The 23009-nt window shown below is 42.8% G+C and overlaps 1 protein-coding gene across 1 annotated transcript; it reads left to right on the top strand.

The window, feature by feature from the left end:
* Positions 1-787: 787 nt before the first annotated feature.
* Positions 788-8734, top strand: LOC137138034 (mucin-2-like; the record flags this gene model as incomplete). Its single annotated transcript, XM_067524939.1, has 2 exons — positions 788-1735; positions 2918-8734. Coding segments are annotated over 2 exons (6765 nt in total), but the record flags the coding sequence as incomplete, so codon positions are not given.
* Between the last annotated feature and the right edge of the window lie 14275 nt (positions 8735-23009).

The raw sequence follows: 23009 nt of genomic DNA, 5'->3' as shown, positions 1-23009 counted from the left end.
ACCAACAACTGAGACCACCACAACTCAGGGAACAACAACTGAGACAACCACAGACACAACAACTGAGACCACCACAGACAGAACAACTGAGACACCCATAGACACAACAACTGAGACAACCACAACTCAGACAACCACAGACACAACAACTGAGACCACCACAGACAGAACAACTGAGACACCCATAGACACAACAACTGAGACAACCACAACTCAGGGAACAACAACTGAGACAACCACAGACACAACAACTGAGACAACCACAACTCAGGAAACAACAACTGAGAAAACCACAGACACAACAACTAAGACACCCACAGACACAACAACTGAGACAACCACATCTCAGGAAACAACAACTGAGACAACCACAGACAGAACAACTGAGACACCCATAGACACAACAACTGAGACAACCACAACTCAGGGACCAACAACTGAGACCACCACAACTCAGGAAACAACAACTGAGACCACCACAGACACAACAACTGAGACAACCACAACTCAGGGACCAACAACTGAGACCACCACAACTCAGGAAACAACAACTGAGACCACCACAGACACAACAACTGAGACAACCACAACTCAGGAAACAACAACTGAGACAACCACAGACACAACAACTGAGACACCCATAGACACAGCAACTGAGACAACCACAGACACAACAACTGAGACAACCACAACTCAGACAACCACAGACACAACAACTGAGACCACCACAGACAGAACAACTGAGACACCCATAGACACAACAACTGAGACAACCACAACTCAGGGACCAACAACTGAGACCACCACAACTCAGGGAACAACAACTGAGACAACCACAGACATAACAACTGAGACCACCACAGACAGAACAACTGAGACACCCATAGACACAACAACTGAGACAACCACAACTCAGACAACCACAGACACAACAACTGAGACCACCACAGACAGAACAACTGAGACACCCATAGACACAACAACTGAGACCACCACAGACAGAACAACTGAGACACCCATAGACACAACAACTGAGACCACCACAGACAGAACAACTGAGACACCCATAGACACAACAACTGAGACAACCACAACTCAGGGACCATCAACTGAGACCACCACAACTCAGGGAACAACAACTGAGACAACCACAGACACAACAACTGAGATTACCAAAACTCAGGGAACAACAATTGATACAACCACAGACACAACAACTGAGACCACCACAGACAGAACAACTGAGACACCCATAGACACAACAACTGAGACAACCACAGACACAACAACTGAGACAACCACAACTCAGACAACCACAGACACAACAACTGAGACCACCACAGACAGAACAACTGAGACACCCATAGACACAACAACTGAGACAACCACAACTCAGGGACCAACAACTGAGACCACCACAACTCAGGGAACAACAACTGAGACAACCACAGACACAACAACTGAGACCACCACAGACAGAACAACTGAGACACCCATAGACACAACAACTGAGACAACCACAACTCAGACAACCACAGACACAACAACTGAGACCACCACAGACAGAACAACTGAGACACCCATAGACACAACAACTGAGACAACCACAACTCAGGGAACAACAACTGAGACAACCACAGACACAACAACTGAGACAACCACAACTCAGGAAACAACAACTGAGAAAACCACAGACACAACAACTAAGACACCCACAGACACAACAACTGAGACAACCACATCTCAGGAAACAACAACTGAGACAACCACAGACACAACAACCAAGACACCCATAGACACAACAACTGAGACAACCACAGACACAACAACTGAGACAACCACAACTCAGGGACCAACAACTGAGACCACCACAACTCAGGAAACAACAACTGAGACCACCACAGACATAACAACTGAGACAACCACAACTCAGGAAACAACAACTGAGACAACCACAGACACAACAACTGAGACACCCATAGACACAACAACTGAGACAACCACAGACACAACAACTGAGACAACCACAACTCAGACAACCACAGACACAACAACTGAGACCACCACAGACAGAACAACTGAGACACCCATAGACACAACAACTGAGACAACCACAACTCAGGGACCAACAACTGAGACCACCACAACTCAGGAAACAACAACTGAGACAACCACAGACACAACAACTGAGACCACCACAGACACAACAACTGAGACACCCATAGACACAACAACTGAGACAACCACAACTCAGACAACCACAGACACAACAACTGAGACCACCACAGACAGAACAACTGAGACACCCATAGACACAACAACTGAGACAACCACAACTCAGGGAACAACAACTGAGACAACCACAGACACAACAACTGAGACACCCATAGACACAACAACTCAGACAACCACAGACACAACAACTGAGTCAACCACAGACAGAACAACTGAGACAACCACAACTCAGACAACCACAGACACAACAACTGAGACCACCACAGACGGAACGACTGAGACACCCATAGACACAACAACTGAGACACCCATAGACACAACAACTGAGACAACCACAGACACAACAACTGAGACAACCACAGCTCAGGGACCAACAACTGAGACCACCACAACTCAGGAAACAACAACTGAGACCACCACAGACACAACAACTGAGACAACCACAACTCAGGAAACATCAACTGAGACAACCACAGACACAACAACTGAGACACCCATAGACACAACAACTGAGACAACCACAGACACAACAACTGAGACAACCACAACTCAGACAACCACAGACACAACAACTGAGACCACCACAGACAGAACAACTGAGACACCCATAGACACAACAACTGAGACAACCACAACTCAGGGACCAACAACTGAGACCACCACAACTCAGGGAACAACAACTGAGACAACCACAGACACAACAACTGAGACCACCACAGACACAACAACTGAGACACCCATAGACACAACAACTGAGACAACCACAACTCAGACAACCACAGACACAACAACTGAGACCACCACAGACAGAACAACTGAGACACCCATAGACACAACAACTGAGACAACCACAACTCAGGGAACAACAACTGAGACAACCACAGACACAACAACTGAGACAACCACAACTCAGGAAACAACAACTGAGAAAACCACAGACACAACAACTAAGACACCCACTGACACAGCAACTGAGACACCCACAGACACAACAACTGAGACCACCACAACTCAGGAAACAACAACTGAGACAACCACAGACACAACAACTGAGACCACCAAAACTCAGGGAACAACAATTGATACAACCACAGACACAACAACTGAGACCACCACAGACAGAACAACTGAAACACCCATAGACACAACAACTGAGACAACCACAACTCAGGGACCATCAACTGAGACCACCACAACTCAGGGAACAACAACTGAGACAACCACAGACACAACAACTGAGATTACCACAACTCAGGGAACAACAACTGAGACAACCACAGACACAACAACTGAGACACCCATAGACACAACAACTCAGACAACCACAGACACAACAACTGAGTCAACCACAGACAGAACAACTGAGACAACCACAACTCAGACAACCACAGACACAACAACTGAGACCACCACAGACGGAACGACTGAGACACCCATAGACACAACAACTGAGACAACCACAACTCAGGGACCAACAACTGAGACCACCACAACTCAGGGAACAACAACTGAGACAACCACAGACACAACAACTGAGACCACCACAGACACAACAACTGAGACACCCATAGACACAACAACTGAGACAACCACAACTCAGACAACCACAGACACAACAACTGAGACCACCACAGACAGAACAACTGAGACACCCATAGACACAACAACTGAGACAACCACAACTCAGGGAACAACAACTGAGACAACCACAGACACAACAACTGAGACAACCACAACTCAGGAAACAACAACTGAGAAAACCACAGACACAACAACTAAGACACCCACTGACACAGCAACTGAGACACCCACAGACACAACAACTGAGACCACCACAACTCAGGAAACAACAACTGAGACAACCACAGACACAACAACTGAGACCACCAAAACTCAGGGAACAACAATTGATACAACCACAGACACAACAACTGAGACCACCACAGACAGAACAACTGAGACACCCATAGACACAACAACTGAGACAACCACAACTCAGGGACCATCAACTGAGACCACCACAACTCAGGGAACAACAACTGAGACAACCACAGACACAACAACTGAGATTACCAAAACTCAGGGAACAACAATTGATACAACCACAGACACAACAACTGAGACCACCACAGACAGAACAACTGAGACACCCATAGACACAACAACTGAGACAACCACAACTCAGACAACCACAGACACAACAACTGAGACCACCACAGACAGAACAACTGAGACACCCATAGACACAACAACTGAGACAACCACAACTCAGGGAAAAACTGAGACCACCACAACTCAGGGAACAACAACTGAGACATCCACAGACACAACAACTAAGACACCCACAGACACAACAACTGAGACAACCACATCTCAGGAAACAACAACTGAGACAACCACAGACACAACAACTGAGACACCCATAGACACAACAACTCAGACAACCACAGACACAACAACTGAGACCACCACAACTCAGGGAACAACAACTGAGACTACCACAGACACAACAACTGAGTCAACCACAACTCAGGAAACAACAACTGAGACAACCACAGACACTACAACTAAGACACCCACAGACACAACAACTGAGACAACCACATCTCAGGAAACAACAACTGAGACAACCACAGACACAACAACTGTGACACCCATAGACACAACAACTCAGACAACCACAGACACAACAACTGAGTCAACCACAGACAGAACAACTGAGACAACCACAACTCAGACAACCACAGACACAACAACTGAGACCACCACAGACGGAACGACTGACACACCCATAGACACAACAACTGAGACCACCACAGACAGAACAACTGAGACACCCATAGACACAACAACTGAGACAACCACAACTCAGGGACCATCAACTGAGACCACCACAACTCAGGGAACAACAACTGAGACAACCACAGACACAACAACTGAGATCACCAAAACTCAGGGAACAACAATTGATACAACCACAGACACAACAACTGAGACCACCACAGACAGAACAACTGAGACACCCATAGACACAACAACTGAGACAACCACAACTCAGACAACCACAGACACAACAACTGAGACCACCACAGACAGAACAACTGAGACACCCATAGACACAACAACTGAGACAACCACAACTCAGGGAACAACAACTGAGACCACCACAACTCAGGGAACAACAACTGAGACAACCACAACTCAGGAAACAACAACTGAGACAACCACAGACACAACAACTGAGATCACCAAAACTCAGGGAACAACAATTGATACAACCACAGACACAACAACTGAGACCACCACAGACAGAACAACTGAGACACCCATAGACACAACAACTGAGACAACCACAACTCAGACAACCACAGACACAACAACTGAGACCACCACAGACAGAACAATTGAGACACCCATAGACACAACAACTGAGTCAACCACAACTCAGGAAACAACAACTGAGACAACCACAGACACAACAACTAAGACACCCACAGACACAACAACTGAGACAACCACAACTCAGGAAACAACAACTGAGAGAACCACAGACACAACAACTGAGACACCCATAGACACAACAACTGAGACAACCACAGACACAACAACTGAGACAACCACAACTCAGACAACCACAGACACAACAACTGAGACAACCACAACTCAGGGACCAACAACTGAGACCACCACAGACACAACAACTGAGACAACCACAACTCAGGAAACAACAACTGAGTCAACCACAGACAGCACAACTGAGACACCCATAGACACAACAACTGAGACAACCACAACTCAGACAGCCACAGACACAACAACTGAGACCACCACAGACACAACAACTGAGACAACCACAACTCAGGAAACAACCACTGAGACAACCACAGACACAACAACTGAGACCACCAAAAGTCAGGGAACAACAATTGATACAACCACAGACACAACAACTGAGACAACCACAACTCAGACAACCACAGACACAACAACTGAGGCCACCACAGACACAACAACTGAGACACCCATAGACACAACAACTGAAACAACCACACCTCAGGGAACAACAACTGAGACCACCACAACTCAGGGAAGAACAACTGAAACAACCACAGACACAACAACTAAGACACCCACAGACACAACAACTGAGACCACCACAGACAGAACAACTGAGACACCCATAGAAACAAAAACTGAGACAACCACAACTCAGACAACCACAGACACAACAACTGAGACCACCACAGACAGAACAACTGAGACACCCATAGACACAACAACTGAGACCACCACAGACAGAACAACTGAGACACCCATAGACACAACAACTGAGACAACCACAACTCAGGGAACAACAACTGAGACCACCACAACTCAGGGAACAACAACTGAGACAACCACAGACACAACAACTAAGACACCCACAGACACAACAACTGAGACAACCACAACTCAGGAAACAACAACTGAGACAACCACAGACACAACAACTGAGACACCCATAGACACAAAAACTGAGACAACCACAGACACAACAACTGAGACAACCACAACTCAGACAACTACAGACACAACAACTGAGACCACCACAGACAGAACAACTGAGACACCCATAGACACAACAACTGAGACAACCACAACTCAGGGACCAACAACTGAGACCACCACAACTCAGGGAACAACAACTGAGACATCCACAGACACAACAACTGAGACCACAAAAACTCAGGGAACAACAATTGATACAACCACAGACACAACAACTGAGACAACCACAACTCAGACAACCACAGACACAACAACTGAGACCAGCACAGACAGAACAACTGAGACACCCATAGACACAACAACTGAGACAACCACAACTCAAGGAACAACAACTGAGACCACCACAACTCAGGGAACAACAACTGAGACAACCAAAGACACAACAACTGACACAAGCACAACTCAGACAACCACAGACACAACAACTGAGACCACCACAGACAGAACAACTGAGACACCCATAGACAGAACAACTGAGACAACCACAACTCAGGGAACAACAACTGAGACCACCACAACTCAGGGAACAACAACTGAGACAACCACAGACACAACAACTAAGACACCCACAGACACAACAACTGAGACCACCACAACTCAGGGAATAACAACTGAGACAACCACAGACACAACAACTGAGAGCACCAAAACTCAGGGAACAACAATTGATACAACCACAGACACAACAACTGAGACCACCACAGACAGAACAACTGAGACAACCACAGACACAACAACTGAGACAACCACAACTCAGACAACCACAGACACAACAACTGAGACCACCACAGACAGAACAACTGAGACACCCATAGACACAACAACTGAGACAACCACAACTCAGGGACCAACAACTGAGACCACCACAACTCAGGGAACAACAACTGAGACAACCACAGACACAACAACTGAGACCACCACAGACAGAACAACTGAGACACCCACAGACACAACAACCGAGACAACCACAACTCAGACAACCACAGACACAACAACTGAGACCACCACAGACAGAACAACTGAGACACCCATAGACACAACAACTGAGATAACCACAACTCAGGGACCAACAACTGAGACAACCACAGACACAACAACTGAGACACCCATAGACACAACAACTGAGACAACCACAGACACAACAACTGAGACAACCACAGACAGAACAACTGAGACACCCATAGACACAACAACTGAGACAACCACAACTCAGACAACCACAGACACAACAACTGAGACCACCACAGACAGAACAACTGAGACACCCATAGACACAACAACTGAGACAACCACAGACACAACAACTGAGACCACCACAGACAGAACAACTGAGACACCCATAGACACAACAACTGAGACAACCACAACTCAGGGATCAACAACTGAGACCACCACAACTCGGGGAACAACAACTGAGACAACCACAGACACAACAACTGAGACCACCAAAACTCAGGGAACAACAATTGATACAACCACAGACACAACAACTGAGACCACCACAGACAGAACAACTGAGACACCCATAGACACAACAACTGAGACAACCACAACTCAGACAACCACAGACACAACAACTGAGACCACCACAGACAGAACAACTGAGACACCCACATACACAACAACTGAGACAACCACAACTCAGGAAACAACAACTGAGACACCCATAGACACAACAACTGAGACAACCACAGACACAACAACTGAGACAACCACAACTCAGACAACCACAGACACAACAACTGAGACCACCACAGACAGAACAACTGAGACGCCCATAGACACAACAACTGAGACAACCACAACTCAGGGACCAACAACTGAGACCACCACAACTCAGGGAACAACAACTGAGACAACCACAGACACAACAACTGAGACCACCAAAACTCAGGGAACAACAATTGATACAACCACAGACAGAACAACTGAGACACCCATAGACACAACAACTGAGACAACCACAACTCAGGGAACAACAACTGAGACAACCACAGACACAACAACTGAGACACCCATAGACACAACAACTGAGACAACCACAGACACAACAACTGAGACAACCACAACTCAGACAACCACAGACACAACAACTGAGACCACCACAGACAGAATAACTGAGACACCCATAGACACAACAACTGAGACAACCAAAACTCAGGGACCAACAACTGAGACCACCACAACTCAGGGAACAACAATTGAGACCACCACAACTCAGGGAACAACAACTGAGACAACCACAGACACAACAACTAAGACACCCACAGACACAACAACTGAGACAACCACAACTCAGGAAACAACAACTGAGACAACCACAGACACAACAACTGAGACACCCATAGACACAACAACTGAGACAACCACAGACACAACAACTGAGACAACCACAACTCAGACAACCACAGACACAACAACTGAGACCACCACAGACAGAATAACTGAGACACCCATAGACACAACAACTGAGACAACCAAAACTCAGGGACCAACAACTGAGACCACCACAACTCAGGGAACAACAACTGAGACAACCACAGACACAACAACTGAGACCACCAAAACTCAGGGAACAACAATTGATACAACCACAGACAGAACAACTGAGACACCCATAGACACAACAACTGAGACAACCACAACTCAGGGAACAACAACTGAGACAACCACAGACACAACAACTGAGACACCCATAGACACAACAACTGAGACAACCACAGACACAACAACTGAGACAACCACAACTCAGACAACCACAGACACAACAACTGAGACCACCACAGACAGAATAACTGAGACACCCATAGACACAACAACTGAGACAACCAAAACTCAGGGACCAACAACTGAGACCACCACAACTCAGGGAACAACAATTGAGACCACCACAACTCAGGGAACAACAACTGAGACAACCACAGACACAACAACTAAGACACCCACAGACACAACAACTGAGACAACCACAACTCAGGAAACAACAACTGAGACAACCACAGACACAACAACTGAGACACCCATAGACACAACAACTGAGACAACCACAGACACAACAACTGAGACAACCACAACTCAGACAACCACAGACACAACAACTGAGACCACCACAGACAGAATAACTGAGACACCCATAGACACAACAACTGAGACAACCAAAACTCAGGGACCAACAACTGAGACCACCACAACTCAGGGAACAACAACTGAGACAACCACAGACACAACAACTGAGACCACCAAAACTCAGGGAACAACAATTGATACAACCACAGACACAACAACTGAGACCACCACAGACAGAACAACTGAGACACCCATAGACACAACAACTGAAACAACAACAACTGAATCACCCTCAACAACCACAGTTGAAACAACCACAACAACTGATGCCCCCACAACAACCACAACTGAAACAACAACAACTGAATCACCCACAACAACCACAGTTGAAACAACCACTACAACTGATACCCCCACAACAACCACAACTGAAACAACAACAACTGAATCACCCACAACAACCACAACTGAAACAACAACAACTGAATCACCTACAACAACCACAATTGAAACAACCACAACTGAATCACCCACAACAACAACAACTGAAACAACAACATCAACTGAATCACCCACAACAACCACAACTGAAACAACAGCAGAGGCCCGCACAACAACAACTGACTCACCCACAACAACCACAGTTGAAACAACCACAACAACTGATGCCCCCACAACAACCACAACTGAAACAACAACAACTGAATCACCCACAACAACCACAGTTGAAACAACCACAACAACTGATGCCCCCACAACAACCACAACTGAAACAACAACAACTGAATCACCCACTACAACCACAGTTGAAACAACCACTACAACTGATACCCCCACAACAACCACAACTGAAACAACAACTGAATCACCCACAACGACCACAACTGAAACAACAACAACTGAATCACCTACAACAACCACAACTGAAACAACCACAACTGAATCACCCACAACAACAACAACTGAAACAACAACAACAACTGAATCACCCACTACAACCACAGTTGAAACAACCACAACAACTGATGCCCCCACAACAACCACAACTGAAACAACAACAACTGAATCACCCACAACAACCACAGTTGAAACAACCACTACAACTGATGCCCCCACAACAACCACAACTGAAACAACAACAACTGAATCACCCACAACAACCACAACTGAAACAACAACAACTGAATCACCCACAACAACCACAGTTGAAACAACCACAACAACTGATGCCCCCACAACAACCACAACTGAAACAACAACAACTGAATCACCCACAACAACCACAGTTGAAACAACCACAACAACTGATGCCCCCACAACAACCACAACTGAAACAACAACAACTGAATCAACCACAACATCCACAACTGAAACAACAACAACTGAATTACCCACAACAAGCTCAACTGAAACAACAACATCTGAATCACCGACAACAACAACAACCGAAACAATCACAACAATTGAATCACCCACAACAACAGCCATCGATCAGAACAGAATAATAACTGAGACGTCAACAACTCAGTCACCTACAACAGCACTGACAAGTGAGACACCCACAACAACAACCACGACACCAACAACAACTACGACACCAACAACAACAACTACGACACCAACAACAACAACTTCGACAACTACAACACCAACAACAACTAAGAGACCCACAACAACAGCAACTAAGAGACCTACAACCACAACAACAACTAAGAGACGTACAACCACAACAACAACTAAGAGACCTAAAAGACCAACAAAACGTTGTTGGAAACGAAAACATCATCACCCGAGGAAATAAGAACAACTGAAAGATTAAAAGTAAGATCCAGGGTAGTACAATAAAAATAGCTGAAGTTACCATAGCAACTGCTGCAAAAACTCAAGAAACAACAACAACTGAGATACTCACCACAACAACTCAGAAAAGTAAGACAATAGCTGAAGAAATTCACAGCAATCACTGAGACAGCCACAACAACTACAACTCACACAAATACAACAATGACAGCTGAAGCAAACTCAGGAAACCATGACAACCATACCTGAAGCAAACACACGGACAACCACCAAGATACCTACAACAACAATGACAACTGCAGAAACCATACCATTACTTCTTCACTACTTATGGGCCTGATACTACAGACTCTAATTTAGTCACACTGGTCAACAGTATGCTTTTATAGTAGCAGCTGTTTTGGTTGCTGAAATAATTTAAGCAGTGAATAATAATGTTACTGCTAAGGAGACAATAATTTAAGGGTCATGATTAAACCAATTAGAGCCTTCATCTAGTGAAGCTGTTGTAATCACACATAATAAATACACCACAAAATAATTTTAGTTTCCATCAAATCAATTGTAATAATAGTAATCACACATCTTCATGGACGCACTTCCGTAATCATTAACTTTACTCATACATAGTTCTAAATTCCACCTTTCTTTCTATCCTCTATCTCCTCTTACTGCTTGTTCCAAAGTGCTGGTCCTCTTCCCCTTTTCCATATTTTCTTTCTCTGGTGGTCTTATCTCTGATATCAGGGACATGCAGCTGATGTAATCAACCACCAGTTCTGGTTCTTTGTCTATGGGCTGAACCTGTTCAGGCTTTTTTCTTTCTAGTTTTAGTTCGGCCTCTAGGAGGATTTCTCCTGGGAGAAATCTCTTTATGCCAGCTTCTCAGCTGAGGTTTCAATAACCTTTTTCTCATCCAATGTCCTCACCTGAGGCGGCTCTCCAAGCAACATAACTTGCCCCACAGACAAACAACCACTGAAAAAGTGACTGTTGTGTCAGCAATTTCTGCTGCTTCAGAAACAACTGCTCTTCCTAATCGGCTTCCAAGACAAGAACTGCTTCTAACAACATCTCCAATTCTTACTAGACTATGCACACAGCAATTTTAAGCCAAGCCCCATTACACATTTTCCTTATTATATTTACTGATGCAAGCAACATGTAAACGAGGGTATAAACACTGGTGGTGGAGATATTCTTACGATTATTACATCATATATTATTATACTAGCATTTCTTGGATGAACAAAGAATCTGAATTAGCAAATATTTTCATTATCATTTGCTTTTATTGTTTTAAAATGTGTTTTGATTGAGAAAAAAAGGGATCGTATGTTTTACTTTGAGGGCACTGTGACATTTTCAAATTGTATCTTGTGTTATGCATATTAAAAATAAATTAATTAATAATCAGCTGCTTACTTGTGAAAGAGTTACTGTCTGGAAACCTACAAAGAGTAAAATATCTCATTTTACTTTTCTTCTACAAAGACTTACTAACCATAACCTGGAAATACTTGAGTAAAGTAAATGCCAGTAAACAGTAGAAGTGTGAATCAAAGCTTAACTCAGAATACAATCATGTCATGCCCATGACAGTGACATAGTATCGCAACACTAGTTATTCTTTGAGACACAATGTAGTGAAACCAAATAGTTCATATCATCACAGCTACAACTGAAGAACTAGACAGACACATTATAATATTTTAAACAGACAGAAAGACAATGTGCATGTACATGTCTCTGCCGCATCAATTCGTCATTCTTACGGCCGATGCTCGTCTTTCTGCTGTGGCATGGGATGAGATATGCCATAGCACTTTGATCCTAAGCACTTTACAGTGTTGCTTCTCCTTCACCCACTCACTCACACACACTGATGGCAGTGGCAGCCATGCGAGGTGCTTACTCCACACACCGGGAGCAACTTGTGGGCAACTGTGGCGCAGGAAGGTGGCGCTGTCGTCCACCAATCTCACAGTTATTGGTTCAGTCCCCACCTCCTTCAGTCACATGTCGAAGTGTCCTTGAGCAAGACACTGAACCCCAACTTAGTTGCTCCCAGTGAGTGTTGGTCAGCTGCATAGCAGCTCCCCCATTGGTGTGTGAATGGGTGAATAAGAAGCAGCGTAAAGTGCTTTTAGTATCATTAGTTAGAAAAGTTTATGAGTGCAGACCATTTATATACATTTTTAGTCAAATTTTTCCCAAAGGACACGTCGACAAATAGATAGGACCGGGGATTGAACTGTTGACCCTCTGGTCTGTGGATGAATTCCTTACCAACTGAGCTACAGCTGCTCGTTGAGTACAATATATGGTCTGTAGGTGCTCAGCTTACAGTTACAGCCCCCGTACGAGCACAAATCATTGGCTGCTATAATGTACTGTACCAGTAGCACTGTATTTGTACACTAGCTATGTAATATGCTAAAAAATATATACAGTATAATATTCAATGCTGCATTTAAACTTAGTGTGTCGCTCTCAGTAATCAAGAGCTCGTTCAGCCTTTATTTGTATTTTCTCTGCTCTTTACAGTGTTTTCTTCTCCCCCCATAAAGGACAAATGAGGTTTAGAGGCTGTTTCACTGTTTATGTGATCACATTAATCTAACACTGCTCAGTTTAAATCATATGCGTCATTTTAATGTAAGTAAAAATTGGTTTTACCTGGGAATTACTGCAGTCTGCTAGTGTTTGTTTTAGTTTAGCAGTCAGGTGGAAGTCATTTCGGACTTATCAAAAACAAAATTTTCAAAAAAGAAACCAAACTAAATGAAATGAGAAGATGAGATTTTGACTTAAAACGAGAATTCTTTTAGCTGTTTTACTCTCATGATATTCATTCTAAGCATAGACTATAAAACAGGCCACAAGACCACCCGCTCCTTCTGGGAATCACTAAGTAGTTTACTGCAGTAGTACAACAGTTGAATAATGTGATTGTTCGGTTAAAAGGATTTGGTCATGAAGACAGATTGTGGGAGAATGGGAGGAATCACAGTTACAGTAGTTTCTCTCTCTGAGATTTTTCTCCTGGTGAAGGACAAAGGAGGCAATAAATTCATTGCATTTGGGTCCTGTGATTTTATTTATATTTTCTATTAAGATTTTGTATCTGAAAAGTATGTGAAGCTGTCAAATAAATGTAGCAAATAGAAATATAACAACTAGCTCAAATGTAGTAAAGCAGTAGTAGTTAATGTGTTTGAGTGTAGTACTTGGGTGAATGTACTTAGTTCCAACAGGGAAACATTTTATATATTCTGTTATCTGAATAGAGAAAAAATTCCACTAGTTGCAGCCAAGGCCCTGAATGGTAATGTTTCATACTAGCTGCATCAGTGTTGTGTGGACTGGTGGCCCCTGTGTCAGAACGTACACTATATTGGCAAAAGTATTCGCTCACCTGCCTTTACACCCATATGAACTTTAGTAACATCCCATTTTAATCCATAGGGTTTAATATGACGTCGGCCCTTTGCAGCTATAACAGCTTCAACTCTTCTGGGAAGTGTGTTTATGAAATACATAATACACAGTGCTCGCAGTCTTCGCTCTAATTCATCCCAAAGGTTTCTATCGGGTTCAGGTCAGGACTCTGTGCAGGCCAGTTCTTCCACAAGTTCTTCCACACCAAACTCACATATCCATGTCTTTATGGACCTTGCTTTGTGCACCTGAATTCATTTATTTGGATGGTGAGCGAATACTTTTGGCAATATAGTGTATGTCAAATCGTTTAAGAGAAAAAGGCCCCTAATTTGCATGTTTGCCACAGATGATCATATACAGGGTAACGGTTTGTTGATGTCAGCATTTGTGACGTCAGCATGTGTGTATCTGACAGCGCCGTCTTCCTGTGAAGAAAGTTTTGTTATTAAAATGACTAATGAATCTGTACAGTTCTCAGTGTTGCTTATCCTGGTTTATGTGTCTGTCCGGCTCGACTCACAGTGCAAGACCTAGTGCTGCTCAAAGGGCATTTCTTACGTTTTCTCTACATATCTGTACAGTCCTGACTTTACTAAGTAAAGCGCCTTTAACATGTATCTATTGGTGCTACATACATGAAGGTGAATTGACTCAAAAGTAGAACCTAGCGGACAAAGCAATACATGTAACTTCCAGGTACAACGTGATTTATGGCTCCACTGCCCTGTGGTCAGGTGACCTGATGCCAGACACTAGAAAAAGTATGAGACTGTATTGGCAAAATGATGGTCAAAGCCGAACCATAGAAGACCAAATAAAGGAACAGAGGATTATGTGAACCTGGTCTGACTGTGGTCCTGGATCAATTCCTTGTTCTTCACAACGAGACTGGACCTGTGTTTTCTCTGTATGAGGTGTATGTCGCAGCTGTGATGGATGATTAACATGTCTGATTCACCAAGAAGCAGAGACACCAGTGGAGTCTTCATGTTGTCTGGACACTGACTGAAACTGTTCAACTGTAGGGTTTGACCTCTAGCACCCTCTACAGGACTCTGATCACATCGTCCCTGAAAGCTGCTGCTCTTGGACTTTCCTGAGTCGGAGGTTTTCAGACTGAGAATCTTCTTCTTCTCAGAGGGAAATGTAAACACACATCCGAGAGATGCTGACATGATTCAGTTTGACTTCCACTTCCTGAGGACATCTTTACATCTGACATCCATCAACAGTAAACGTCCTGAAATCTGCTTTGTTTTACAGTGTTATGTATCGATTTCACCTTCAGCAAACAAAGTCTGGAGGTGTGAAATATTACTTTGAATAACATTTTGGGAAACATTTATTATTCAAACTCTACTATGGAAATCTGTCAACAGGAGGAAACTGGAAGTAAACCAGTTTTTAAATGATTGTTTGGGTTTAATTGTCTTTTTTATCCAAAACAGAATAATTCATCCATCAGACACTTTTATCTAAAGCGACTTAGAAGTGAGGGCCGCAGACACACAAATATATTTATTAATGATATTAATAAAGACAAAGCGTTTTTTACAAAGTACAGTGCAGATACCAACAGTTTCTATTGAAGCAACTCTAGTTGTTATCATAGCAAGCAGTTGGTGTCACACTTGTCAAAGCTACTGTCCTTGTCAGGGCAGCAGTTGTTTCTGTCGGGGCAGAAGCAGTTGTTGGCCAGTGGCAGCTGCAGGTTTGTGGCAGCGGCCATCGGTGTTGGGGCCGCTGCAGCTGTAGTTCTTGCAGCAAAAGTTGCTGTTGTTGGGGCAGAAGCAGCAGGAGCAGCAGATCCTAGGACACAATTTAAGAACATCTAGAGAACTGTGCTTAAGGAAAAAGTCATCAGCCAACCTGCCAATTTAATTTGATGTACATCACAGATGTGAAAGACCTGAATCCTGTACTTCTGAATTCAAAATTTTTTAACTCTTGATTTACAGGTCTCAGCCTAAGTACCCCAAGTTTACAGTGTACTTCTTTGTACTACTGGTGGAATTGTACAGCATTTAACAGTGTATAGTATTTGTAGGTACAGAGAAAGAATGGGCAAAGTTTAGGGAAGTTGAAAAGAACTTTCTGGCATGTTTGTAAGATTGTTGCATTCTAAAACAAATGCTTTTGTTGCACGTCCTTCCTCATTGTGCCATTCGGGTTTCTCGATACATTTAGTGGTTCCCCAGCGTTGCTTTGGCTTTTAGGCTTTTGGCTCTGATGAGTCTGTGACAGCCTGATAATAACCCAACTTAAATCGAACTGAATACATGTGATCACATTATCACTATCAAAGCCTAGTTTCTGTTCAATCAAGTAAAAGTCGCCTAACAATCGGACATACCAGCCCTATCTAATATCTTGCTCATGTATCTGTTTTCATTCACCCTGATCTGTCCTGTCAGTGCCTATGTTTCCCAAATCTATATCATGAACTTCAACATTTTGTCACACAGCTGAGTGAGTCACGCTCATATTTTCATTTTCACTTTGTTTGCTGTCGACATACTGATCTGCTGTGTTCTAATTAAACCCATATTGACAAAGCTGATCACGCAATATTTAATGTAGTTAAAAGTGCAGTGTTTTAGATTTAGTGGCATCTGGCTGTGAGGCAGCAAATTGCAACAGTTTCGACTGTACCTGCATCAGCAGAATAATTATCTGTCACACAGAGTGTGTCAGTGTTAATTACAAGGGCTCCTTAATTAGCATGTAATGTGCCATTAGAAAGAGAATAGCTGTGTGCAGGTCAGGAATTGGTCCAATCCCCATTGGGCTTTGAGTCAAACACACCAGAGAGTAAAGTAAGGAGCAACTTTTACTTAGGTGGCTTTTACTTTTACTTACTTATCGTTACAAACCACCAAACCACATAGCGTTACTGTTACATCAACTTGTGTAAGCACCTGTAAAGTTTGCTTATGAAAAGTGCGTTTACATTGATTGTTCTGTTGTGTTATTGTTCAGACAGGCTTTAAATCCACAGCCTGTAGAGCGAGTGGTGTATATGTTTGTCTGGATCAGCAGAATGTTTATCTGTAAAACAACAGAGACACAACATCACACATTTTGATTTGAGGGAATATCAAATGATAAAACCATGTGAAGCTGTCCAGACATTTCTAGTAAAGCCTGGTTTTGACAGATACTGACTGTAGCAGGAAAGTACTAGACATTTACAAGAAGTTGTTGATCTCACGGTTGAGTGGTAAGGTGGAGTGGGAGGAGTTAGGGAGTCAAGCTCTACATCTTTCCAAAAGACTAACTTCTGGATAACGTGGCAGCTTCCGGTGTCAACCATCTTGTTGGCAGTCTGTGATCTTTATCTGCAGACACGTGCCTCTCTGCTGGACTGAAGAAAAGCTGCTGGTGGTGAGTAATTGACCCACTTAGATAGGAATCGATCCTGTAACTTCTATTGAAACAGTGTTCTTCACAAACAAACACACAAAAAACAAAATACAAAAAAATATGGAGGAAAATAAATTTCTACTATCCACCTCAGTGCTGGCTTGTGATTGCTGTGCGTAAGCTCCGAATGGGTCTACGCTCACTTAAGACCACCCAGTGCAATGTGTATAGGATAAACTACCAACAGCACCCACTCATCCGACTCATGCACTGAGGTAACGTAATACATTTTTTCATGATTGTCATAAAGCTTCTTCCTTTTCAGTCACTCAATCATAAATTTTGATCAGCACAGGTCGGGTTAGTTGGATGATGAGGTGGGCTCCAGGATGTGCTGACTACTTCCCATTTCCTCACATTTTGAACCTATTCTGTTGCCCCCCCCCCATTTAGCAAAAGACCGGAACCACCACAACCAGAACCAGAACTGCTCCAAATAGGACCAAAAGAAAGGCTGTGGGAAGATCATGGGCCTCGTTTATCAACCTGTCATACACACAGTTAGCTGTAATTATGCATAAATCATTTCTAAACACACAGCCTGAAATGTTGTAACCTGTTGTTCCTGTATTTTTATTTTTATTTAGGAACCAAAATATCATGTGGTGTTGTTAAATGTCCTTTGTCATCCTGTTTCTTGCTGCGGTGCACCGGTGTGCTGATGTGGCAGAACTGTCCAAAAAATTCAGTGATAACCAGTAATGAATCCATAATCAATTCTAATTATTTTTTAGTTATTCTAATCAATAACCCCTGTTTTTTTTGTAAACTCATCCATGATGTTTGCGACTTTATCCACAAGAAAAGGCTGCTAGGACTTTGCTGCTGTGTGGTATTTAGGAACGTGTTTCTCTGTGTAAATGAAGCTGCATGTGCACGAGCAGATGGAAATAGAACAGCCGAAATTCTTCGTCGCTCAATGCACGAAGGTGATTTGCACCTCTGTTATAAATACCCGTTTTCTTGTTGGTACAGATTTTTCCCCACACGCACATTCCAAACTTTTCATACTGGAATGTTTAGAATGAACTGGTCCTTACAGACTTCTGTGTGGGACAAAGCACTGCTTGTCTCTGAATCACTCAGTTCTTCAGCACTTTCAGTGACTGATGTGAAGCGAAAACAAACAATAATACTAACGTCTGGGATGAAGATAAGAAATTTCTCATCCTCAAACCAAAGGTCATTGCTTATTAGCTCATGTTTGTTAGCCACCTAATTTTAAACCAGGATTTGGGCAAAACTTTACCCACGTGTTTTTGTAATAACCACGACATATGAAACAGTACTTCTTTTATAGTATAAAAACTTGATGAGTATGATGTGAATATATGAATATGATATGATGAAATATTGACAAGTTTGTATTTTGACTATTCTTGACTAAATATTTACTCTGACTATTACCACATTATAAAAATCCAATTTATTTATTACAAACAGGGAGGCACACGATAAGACTTTAAGTATTTAGCTGATGATAAAACAATAATCATGTTACACATAACAAATAATAATAATACACTGAAATAATGAGATCAAATCAAAATTATAACAGCTGAGTAAGAGCAATATATCAAATATAGACGATGCCGTATAACCAATATGCAACTATAAAAAGACATGTCTTTTAACAAATGAGTTAAGGTATGAGTGACGTACACAGGAGATTCTTTCAAAGCTTTCAGCGCTAACAAAAACATTGTCTTGTCATTGCGTGACATTAATTGATCGATTTTATCATGACAGGGAGACAAGTGTGTGACAGATGACATCAAAAAAGGCTTTATCACCATTATTACACTGTTTGCTTCATGCTGCTTCTTCTTGGCTGGAATGTTGTCGAACTGGCAACACTCCATTTGGCGACGGCCTTATGTGAGTTGTGTAGCCGCAGGTTTGGCAGCTCTTTCATTTTCAGTGTCTGGTCCATTGTCAAACTTCCCAGCAGTGACAAGTACATGTGTCACTAAAGATTGTGTAATATGCAGGGAACATAAAACCCAACCCAACTAATGAGCACCACAGCCTCCAAGTGCACCAATGTCCAAAACTACTAAGAAAACATTTTATGGTTTTAAGTGCAGTTGTCTCTGCTGTCTCTATAGTCACTTCAAAGCTGACACTCTGTAACATGTCCAAGTATACAGAACCCCTTTCTGCCAAGTAAACCATCCTCAGGTTGATGGCTTCTGTTTGCCTAGAACAGCAAAAAAGCCAGTTCGCACATTCTCAACAACTCTTCAGATATAAAACAACTCTTTAAATTACAGCCTGATCAGAGCCTACGTGAAATGTTTTGTCCAAAGCTAGAATCAGAAGTGTTGACAAATAAATTGTGTTAACTGCTTCTTTGCGGTTTTCACATTCCTCGTTTCACAACATGCTACTGCTTTTATTGCTTTTAAATCGATCCTTCCATCTATTGCAGGTGAATTAGGCCTTTTTAAAGTTGAACAAGTTTTGAGGGTGAAAATCCCGGGAAACCTAATTGCATCATACTTTGAAAAAGGTTGGACAGTTTAGCAATGTCCCATTGTCCCAAGACAAACGTCTCCAAAAAGAGAGAGATGGGGTGTGTCTGGGATTGTGGATTTCATGGTTATACAGACTCTAAATACAAATAAAACCTGATTTGCTTTGATTTCATTTTCTAAAGGTTTCTGGTCTGTGTACACAAAGGCTGACTCTGCACAAAAGCACCTCCAAGTGGCTTTCGGGTTATTATGGTCCTCACTTATGTTTTATTGTTAATCGACTTCACAAATGTTGACTTGTTGACTGCTCTGCATGCAACCAGTTTAAAATGACTGAACCTTTCAGCTTTCACCTATCGCAGTCATGGTTAAAACCAAAGCTCAGGTAAAAAATGTTTTTCAGAAAAGACTTTTCTCAGCTTAATGGAACTGTCACCAATGAATGATGTTGGTATTTTCTCTGTATTATCTGTCATGGGTGTGAAAAAAACCCTGAATTGTTTCGTTCATACCTGTTCATACCTGAGAGGATGCTTTTGTATGTGACTTGGTTGCAGATCACAAGAATATGTCAGTAGGCACAAGAGGCCCCCAGGCATTTCTACATTCCCGTATCAGGCCTTCGTTGAGAGAATTTGCACACTGCTGTCTGACTGCTGTCATATGATTAAATGTTTTCTGAAGTAGACTGTCCAAGGTGGATAAGTGGTTACAGTGGTCTTATACATCAGAGTAAGCTGATGGCTTCTATATATTGTCTTTGTATTCACTGCTTCTGAAGAAAATTCATAAATCTGTCGATGTTGCAGTAGAAATTACAAACTCAGAATTTACAAGTCCTCTATAGGAGCCGGGAAGCTTAGGGCTGTACATTTACTGTACACTAACAAGTGTGTCCCATCCAAACCCAGAATTTGGACACCAGTTTGAGCGACTTTACACTTGGTAAGTGTTGAGGTGTTGTTACATACACTTATCACTATTATTATTTTTAGAGACGCTTCTTCTTTTTCATTTGGATTGTTGTGAAACTGGAAAATCACCCTTTACACTCACTTCAACCATGAACCACATATCAGATAGAACCTGTTTGGCAGGATTATTCTCCTATGCTAAAGCAAACTGCTTAACACTAAACTGTAATAAAATGTCAAACTTAAACAAAATGAATTAATTATGTTTCCTAACAAAAAATTATTAAAAATTAATGTTACGATTCTGTATGTGTTACGTTTTATATATAAAATTCTCCATTCTTCAGTCTATGGCGCAGTGGAGAACATCCTATTTATTCTCCTGGTTTCAACTTCCCCTGTGTCTTTTGAGCCGGGAAGCCTAGTCCCCTAGTAGACTTTCAGAAGGCCCTTCACTTATTCTTGCTACCCGGCCACGGTGGTGCAGCGGTCCATCTTAGTGATGATCTTCAATCTCAGGTCAGCTGCTCTTGCATTCAGCTCGTCTGCTGTTAGTGGGCCTTGGAACATAATCCAAGAGTGAGGGTGATGATGCCATCTGCCCCCGACCCGTCGTCCTGGCTCCCCCTTGCCGGGGAAATTGTTTTGTATCTTTTTTTGTACTAGTTAACATTAGAAGACGCTGTAGCTCAGTGGGTAAGGCAGTTGTCCAAGGATCCTCAGTCCCGGCTACATGTCAAAGTGTCCCTAAACGCTAAGTTGCTCCTGTTGGATCAGGAGAGCAGGTTCCATGGCAGCTGCTGCTGTGAGTGTGTGTGAATGGATGAATGAGAATCAACATTGCAAAGCACTTTGGATAAATGTGCTATATAAGTGGCCATTTACCATTTAAAAGCAACGCAGCTGAAGCTGCTGAGATCAACTTTTAAGGTGGAATGTGTTTTAATGTGATATACTCTGCATGAGTTCAAGTTGTGAATCAGTCAATCCACTTTAAATTTAATAGAACACCTTTGACCATTACATGTGATTTTATTTTGATCATGCAACTCTTTCTGTTCACTGGTAGGAAAAAAGTCTCCCCCCTCTGTGCTCCAGCAGA

This window comes from Channa argus, chromosome 12 (genome assembly GCF_033026475.1).
Source record: "Channa argus isolate prfri chromosome 12, Channa argus male v1.0, whole genome shotgun sequence".
In the NCBI taxonomy this organism is placed as follows: Eukaryota; Metazoa; Chordata; class Actinopteri; order Anabantiformes; family Channidae; genus Channa; species Channa argus.
This window is presented reverse-complemented; position numbering and strand designations above follow the sequence as displayed.